At 39.8% G+C, this 8,677-nt stretch overlaps 1 protein-coding gene across 2 annotated transcripts in view; it reads left to right on the forward strand.

Moving 5' to 3' along the window:
* Nucleotides 1-7,526, forward strand: part of LOC121285197 (kinesin-like protein KIF24) — a 133,247-nt gene extending 125,721 nt beyond the window's left edge. For both annotated transcript variants that reach the window (XM_041201481.1, XM_041201473.1), the window contains exons 12-13: nucleotides 3,355-3,448; nucleotides 7,271-7,526. In XM_041201481.1, the coding sequence (XP_041057415.1) occupies nucleotides 3,355-3,448; nucleotides 7,271-7,417 (241 nt within the window). In that variant the 3' untranslated portion in view covers nucleotides 7,418-7,526. The remainder of the gene's footprint in view (nucleotides 1-3,354; nucleotides 3,449-7,270) is intronic.
* Nucleotides 7,527-8,677: the final 1,151 nt, after the last annotated feature.

The raw sequence follows: 8,677 nt of genomic DNA on the forward strand, positions 1-8,677 counted from the left end.
TGAATATCAAGGGACGATGGTTAGATTCCGCTGGTGTTTGCTACTCCTCCAATCACAAACTGTTTCTCTCCCACATTTGCTGCTGATAGGCTCACTAGTCAGGTTGGACAAGTCAGAGTTAGGCAGTGAGTTAGAAGGACAGGCACTTGAAGAGTCCCTCGATATGAGTGAGCAGAGACTAGTGGAAAGGATGGCCCTAAGGATAGCTTGCTGGAAGGCAAGCTCTGCTGAGAAGGGCACTTGTTGACTTCAGTTGCTCAGCCTTCAAAGAAAACTCTTTTCTGCACAGGTGCAATTATATTATGTATTGGAAAGACTACCAAGGAGATACTGTAGTATGTCTGAAGTTTTGGGCCATCCACTTCCTGTGTCACCAGCTCAAACTAATCCGATACCATCCAAAGCTTCAACATGTGCTCTTGTAGTGAAATATGTTGATAGGAACTGTAAGTACATCAATGATCTGCATGAGTCCGCTTATCTACAGGTAAGTAAGAGTAATGAGGCCCATTCCCATGAGTATGGCAGTATTGCAATGAGAACAGCATATTTTGTTCTGTGAATAGACAAATTTGATGGGCAGAAAAACATCATGGTTCATCAAGGCTGCCCCATGTTGGCCAGACCATCCTGGCCTCTATCAGGAGGTCAGTATGCCTGCTTCTTAACCACCCCTTTACCGATACCCAGACAGTGCCGGTAGCAGCTGAAGTGCTTTCAGGCCCAAGCTCCTAAAGGTCACGTACCACGAGCGCCTCAAGGCCCCTCACATAAACCACAGCAGTTTTCCACCAGCTATGCTGAAACCCTGGAGGAGCCCCTTACAGGCAATGTTTGCTCTAAGATCTGCAGATGTGTGGCCACGCAGCAATCCAGAAGGTGCAACGAACAGGCCATGCACAGCAAAGACAAATCAGCATTGCTTGTAGGAATGGTAGAGTTAGGAAACCATCATTGAAGAAAGCCACTGTGGATTCACACTTGGGTGGACAGTTAGTTCAGGGCAACCATTTTGACATTAAAGAATTACTATTTATATGGCTGGTCCAGTTAAATTTCTGGTCAATGGTTGGCCCCAAGGTTTTGATAGTAGGGGAATTCAATAATGGTAATGACTTTGAATTTCAAGGAGATGGTTAGATTCTCTCTTGTTGGACTGGCACCTGTGTGCTGCGAATGTTACTTGCTACTTATAACCCAAGCCTGAATATTGTCCATGGACATGGACTGCTTCAGTGTATGAAGAGATGCAAATGGCACTGATCAGTACACAATCATCAGTGACCATCCCTACTTCTGACCTTAAGATGTTGGGAAGATTAGTGACGAAGATGGTTTGGCCCTGGACACTACCCTGTGCAACTCCTGCAGTGATGTCCTGGGACTCAGTTGATTGACTTTCAACAGCCACAACAATTGTCCTATGTGCTGGTTATGACTCCAATCATTGGAGAGTTTTTCCTGATTCCCATTGTCTTCAATTTTGCTAGGACGCCTTGATTTCAAGGGCAGTCACTCTCACCTCACCTCTGGAATTCCGTTCTTTTGTCCGTGTCTGGATTAAGGTTGTAATGAGGACACAAGCTGAGTTTTTAAATTTACTCCTTCACAGGATGTGGACATCACTGGCTAGGTAAGTATTTATTGCCCATCCCTAATTGCTCTTAAGAAGGTGGTGGTGAGGCCTTCTTGAACTGCTGCAGTCCATGCGATGTAGGTACACCCACAGTGCTGTTAGGAAAGGAGTTCCAGGATTTTAACGCAGTGACAGCAAAGTAATATAAATCCAAGTCAGGATAGTATATGACTTGGAGGGGAACTTGCACATGGGTGGTGTTCCCATGCATATGCTGCCCTTGCCCTTCTAGGTGGTAGAGGTCGTCGGTTTGGAAGGTGCTGTCAAAAGAGCCTTGATGCATTGCTACATTGCATCTTTGTATATGGTACACACTGCTGCCACTGTGCGTTGGTGGTGGAGTGAGCTAATATTTAAAGTGGTGGTTTACCTGGATGGTATTGGGCTCTTGAGTGTTGTTGGGGCTACACTTATCCAGGCCAGTGGGGAGTATTCCATCACACTCCTGACTTGTGTCATGTAGATGGTGGACAGGCTTTGGGGAGTTAGGAGGTGAGTTACTCTCCACAAAATTCCCAACCTCTTGTCATCACAGTATTTATATGGCTAGTCCATTTCAGTTTCTGGTCAAAGGTAAACCCAGGATGCTGATAGTAGGGGATTCAGTGATGTAATGTATTAGGAATACATATCTCCAAGAATGATACGCTTTTTTAAAAAATGGAAGGACGTTGAATTATTTGGATACTCTCCTGCGTTTTTTTCCTAAAAGCTCACAAGTTCACTTTGGTCTGTGAGCAAGCTGCTGCTTTTTCCAAGAAATCATATGACTTCAGTTAAGTAACCAGCAAGACACTTAGGGAGATAAGAGTTATTTTGTTTACTTGTGTTTAACTAAAAAAACTGCTGTTCCCAGACTGTGGGCTCCTGCTGATTGTCTGAAAAACACCTGCCCTGGGTGAAGTTCTGTCTGAACATGTTTTTTGGAACTCACTGTGTGTCTTGGGAGCAAACTGTGAAGGAAGGTTGCTCCTCTCTCTCCCCCTGTATTGCCTGTGTGTGTTCACCTGTGGGTGTTCACCTTCAGCCAGAAAATCCTTATCTCAGTGTAACTCGTCTTTATTTGAAAGTCCTCAAGGCTGCGACGAGCGAGAGTTAACAAAGACAGAGTTTCACGGAGATCCTTTGGAAAGGAGTTCCAGACAACTACTTTGACTGGCACTCCGTCTTTGCATGCAGGAATACCAAATCGACAGCATTGAGGCCTTTTCAAGCTTTATCCTTTCTCATGAAGTTTTCCCTTATGCCTGCCTCTGCAGAGATCTTATTTGTCATGTCCTTTGTTTTTTGTGTGTGTGTGCGTATGTTGGGATTTTAAAAGGGGTAAATCGTTACACTTCCGAATTACAAATTGTATGTTAATTAGTTTTGCAACTTGCTTTAAAAAAGATGTTTCATTTCATTATAAATCAATTATTCTGAATTTATTGAAAGAAGCCTGGTTAAAGTCACTTTTATTGTGGGTGTACCAGGAGTGAAGGTTAAGATTTGGCCATTTTGGTGAGTGAAATAAACATTTACACTTATGGTGCGACCTGTGGAGTTGTGGGGCTAGAGAAACTGTGCACTGCTCCCATCCCTGTTATAACAAATGCCATTGAATGTCAAAGGGAGATGTTTATTAGTAACTGTTTGTCTTTGTGTACTACTGATTCAATAAAACTTATGTATTGTTTCAACAACAATTATTAATTTCAAACCATTTTGTTCTTTGCTAGGAAACTTGTTGTCCAAGCCCATTGTGAGCATCTAGAAGACATTTTAGCTCTTTTTGAAAAAGAAGAATATCTGCTGAACAAACTAGCTACGTTGGTAAGGCAATTTTTGCAATCTTAAAATGAGACAAAGTGGAAGAATATTTTTAGGCTACTGCAATCTTTAATAAAAGTAAACAAATCTTTCAATCACGTATTGTGGGCAACCACCTTAAACCACCAGAGTCACAGGAGTTTTCATTATCAATTTAAAAAGCTGAGCTGGTGCCAAAGTGGACTTTTAGAATGGTCATTCTGAAGCAGACACACGTGGGGTGATTTTCAAGTTGCTACCACCCTACTTAGCATATATGTACAGGAAATTCTTGAATATATTTTTTAATCACGGTCAATTAACATGGTAACAACTCCCGTTATTTTCGTCTCTGCATTCTGGATCATCATCAGTTTTTGCTCCAGATCTATAGACGAATGTTAGAAGTCAGGAAGGGGCTATTTTGAATACTCAATAAAGGGATGTTAAGCTGCAGGAAAAGCAGGAAGCAGGTTTGGCACAATCTTTATGCAAGTCATTTATTGGTTTTAAGATATTAAGACTCCTACTTTAAATGCTTGTGTAAGTACTTCAAAAATTTTACCTGCTCCTCAAAACTGGCTTCCTCTCAGTTCTGACACTTACACTTCCTCTTCTTTAGGATGCTGCTACAAACCCTTCAAAAGCAGCTGCCCGGCTGTTGGATTTGCAAGCTGCCTACTGGGAGCATGTTTCACATAAGCAGTTCACCAAATTATTGTAAATTTTTTTAAAAAATTCTTTCATGGTAGGTGGGCATCACTGCCAGCATTTGTTGCCCACCTCTAATTGCCCTTGAGAAGATGGTGATGAGCCATCTTCTTGAACCATTGAAATCTATCTAGTGCAGGCACATCCACAGTGCTGTTAAAAGCCCACCATGTAAATGGCATGTGCCCCTCGCAGGGCCAGTGTAAGAGTATTAGGCGCCCTAAGTGAACCTTTCAGCCTTGCGTCCCACAATTAACTTTCGAAAATGAATATTGTGCATTATTTTGAATAAAAATTCTACATTTATAATCATATTTATTTTACATGAAAAAGGAGAATGTTATGATTGTGCATTCTCATTGCTCTACACTTAAACAAAGGATAAGTACTAGAAAAAGTGCACATTATAATGTGTAATATGGCTCAAATGATGTAATACCATGTGTTTCTGGAACAGTTACGAGATGACTGCACAATTTACACAATCAATAATCATTACGATAGAGTGGGTAGGATTACATTACTTTCTTTGATATTATTTACTGGTTCACAGTTTTGGAATACTCATGGAGATGTACAAATTTGCAAAGCTATTGTACAAACAAAATGAGGAATATAATATAAAATTTTGGGAAAGACTGCAATGTAAATACATGGCAATCTATACTATGTCAGTATATGTGGATGTTTATTAGTAGATCTAGACCTTAAATTCCCTCTGCTGTTTGTTTACTTATGTAGTTTAATGAATAGTTCAGTCAGTTTTTTGCCACCCCTCCCCCAAATTTTGCCTAGTGGTTGCAACAGCCCTAGCCCTATGCCGATTCCTTTAATGGGCACAGCATACACTTGCTCAGTGGCAGCCCAATACATGTTCAAATCAAAAATTGTCCCCATTCTGTTTCCATTAAGTATTTATTTTCAATTATCAAATTGTCATCAACTATTCTGTTTGCATTTATATAGTACCTTTCACAACTGTGGGATAGGCCAAAGTAGTTGCAGCCAATCAAGTACTTATGAAGTTTATTTATTGTTATGTTTGCTTACAACAAAGTCACAAGAATAGTAATATTTATAGTGGTGTTTGCTGAGGGATAAATATTAGTTGGAACAGTGGGAGAAAAGACCCATGATCTTCTTCGACGAATGCCACAGATTCTAATGTTTCATCTGAAAGCTTCTGACTGCAATATTCTCTCAATGCTGCACTAAAGTGAAAACCATGATGATAAATCAGACATTGTCTCATGGTACATGCTGACACAGCAGATCAATTTACTCCACTCAATAATAGAATCCTAGAAGTTACAGAAAAGGAAGAGGCCATCTGATGTGTTCACTCTCCTCAAATTTCATTTTCTTGCTCAGTGCCTATTTCCTACCTTGTTGAGTACCCTCGGGAATTAACTTTATGGGGGGAACAACTGAATGTCATGGCTTTGGAACTCCATTGTGTGCAGTGTCTGTGTCTTGAGGTGAATTTCAAACTCTACATCTTAGAATTTTACAGCACATACGGAGGCTATTCAGCTCATCATGACTGTGCCACCTCTTTGAAAGATCTATTCAAATAGTTCCATTTCCTGACATTGTTTTCTTTTCAAGTATATATGCAATTCCAATTTGAAAGTTATTATTGAATCTGCTTCCACCACCCTTTCAAGCACAGCATTCCAAATCATAACAACTTCTGTGTAACACACACAAGAACACAAGAGATAAGAGCAGGGGGCCCATCCAGCCGGCTCTGCCATTCAATACGATCATGGCTGATTTTAGGCTTCAACACCACTTTCCTGCCTACTCCAGACATCCCTTGATTCTTGAGACCCCAAGTATCTGTCTATCCCAGCTGTGGTGTAGAGAATTCCAAAGATTTTAAATGATTCTAAATGATCACCCCCTTATCCCTAGACTGTGCCACCATGTTTTAGACCCTCCAACCAGCAGAAACAACCTCTTGGTGTCTCCCCTATCAAGGCCCCTTCAGAATGTTTCAATGAGATTATGATTCTCAACTCTCTTCTGGTTCTTTTGCTAGCTGTCTTAAATCCCTGTCCTCTAGTCATTGACCCCTCTGCTAGTGGAAACAGTTTTTCCTTGTTTCCCAAGAATAATCTATTTTGCTTGTTCACTTCCACCACTTTGATCCCCTCCACCCTTATCTCACTCTGACTGCTACTGGAACTTTTACATTCCTGCATAAGCTCCATGCTTAATCACTCCAGAAATATCCTTGCTGAGTTTCAACCTTTGTAATCAATTTATCAAAAATGTCATCACTTTAAAAATCTGCATTAAAATGCTAGCCTCATTAATAAGGATAATGAAACTACCAGATTGTTGTAAGTTCACTAATGCATTCAGGGGATGAAGTTTGCTCTCCTTACCTGGTCTGGCCTTCACGTGACACCAAACTCACTGCAATGTGGTTGACTCTGAACTGCCCTCTGAAAAGACCTACAAACCACTCAGTTGCACCAAACTGCTACAGGAAAAAGTGTGGTTGGTATTCCTACACCACATAGACTGTAGTGATTCAAGAAGGCAGTTTGCAAAGGGCATTTAGGGATAGGCAATAAATGCTGGCCTTGCCAATGACACTCAAACCCCAAGAACAAAATTTTTTTTAAGTCTCATCTCCCAACATTAAAAGAAACTTTATCTTCTTCTAAGTTCCAATAGAATGCCATAGTTACCAGTGTGCTAAATTCTGTTTGTTATGGGATAGAACCTAATATACTGTGTTTAATGGATAAACAATTAATAAATATATAGTTAAAAATTAATGACCTCAACTAGGGTAAGGAGAATAATTGTCTGATACTAAATTCTGAGAGAAAGTAAATCTTTGAGGTACATTGGATATAGAAAAAGTCTACAGCTAATTAGCAATGAGTTGATGATTAGTAATGATCTCTCCTTGTTTACTGAGACAATCACTATTATCAGATGGATCAATTGTGCTTCGTAAAACCTTTCCTTAAGTGCCATCTATATGAAATTGTGATTGTAAAAATGACATCTTACCTTATGGAAACCCTTGGATATGGAAGTATTAAATATACTACACAACCAAATATTTTGAATATTGTAAAATTGCCTGAACAAATGATTTGTATTTCTTGGCAGGACTTCAAAGATTATGTAACACAGCTGGAAGAGATCCTGATGCAAAAATCTAAATGCATCCAGCGCATGCAAGGCCAAATCCATAAGTATCAAATTCATACTGGTACAGTGTGTGACAATTCAATCACCAAGTCGTCTGTATCTTAGTTTTTCCACTATACCAGTGCCTATATCCATCCTTCTTTCTACAATTTTGTAGTGATTGTTCACAATTAAATGCAAGTTACAAAAATAAATCTTTACACATCTTAACAAATTTGAGACCTGGTCTTAAACTTTGCTTTCCTCTCCCATTCTCTATGCCTCAGCCTTGATGACCTGCAGTTTCTGTCCAAATTACTATTGTTCATGTATGACTTGACCAACTAATGTCTGTCTTCTTGATGGGGGTGGGGAAATGAAATAAATGGCATCGCTTTGGAATTGAGGTGAGTGGTAAATGCAACATTGAACAATACAACCAATGCAGAGCAGTAATAAACAAAACCAATAGAATCAGAATAAGAGTAGGCCATTCAGCCTCAGGTTCCATCAGTCTATGAGATCAGGGATAAATGTTTAACAATGCAGCCAAATGGGTATTACACAAGTCAGAAGTTGACGTGATCAAAAATGACTCTGCTCTGGTCAGATTACACCTTTTGTATTATGCCCATTCCTGGTCAGAGACTTGGGGGCAGTATCAAAGTGTTGAGTAATCAGAAAAGCTAGAAGAAACTTTGGCTTATCAGCCTTGAAAGAAGAATTTCTAAAAAGTAAAAATTTGTGAGTACACAAGTTAACCAAATGGAAAAGCAAATGTGGAAACTTGTGTAAACGTGAATCATGGATACAGGATGAAGGCTTCAACTAATATAGGATTGATTTTGGGAACTTTTTCTTCAGGCAATTATATGGAATGGACTTGCAGTTAGACTGGAAGTGAAAACGTGGAAATCACTTCACAAGCAATTGGATGCTGCATTAGAGGAACTACAGAATCTGAGTAGACAAATTAAGATGGATTAAGTAGCCTCGCTGTTCTCAATAATTATCTTGGGAAAATTAGAACCAAATCAGTGTGTTTACCAGATACAATAATCTAATGTGAGCTAAATAGTCCACAGCATCTATGCCATTGTAGAGAGTTCTACAATGAATGGCACTCTGTCTGCTTATGGGAGCTGGAGGAGGTAGACCTAGGATCTTGCCCACTCAGCTCTTGATAACACTGCAAGCCACTACAGATACAATGGTTCTGGCTAGACTGTAGCAGGAATCTTACCAGTGCTTTATCCTGGAAAGTAAAAATGTTTTAATCCATTGTCACACTTTTAAACGCTTCACATCTGTATGCTGTGCAAGAGGCATAAAGTACATCTCTCAAAGAAGAGTGTACACTCCATATCAAGAAAATGTAAACTTATG

This window comes from Carcharodon carcharias, chromosome 1 (assembly GCF_017639515.1).
Source record: "Carcharodon carcharias isolate sCarCar2 chromosome 1, sCarCar2.pri, whole genome shotgun sequence".
In the NCBI taxonomy this organism is placed as follows: Eukaryota; Metazoa; Chordata; class Chondrichthyes; order Lamniformes; family Lamnidae; genus Carcharodon; species Carcharodon carcharias.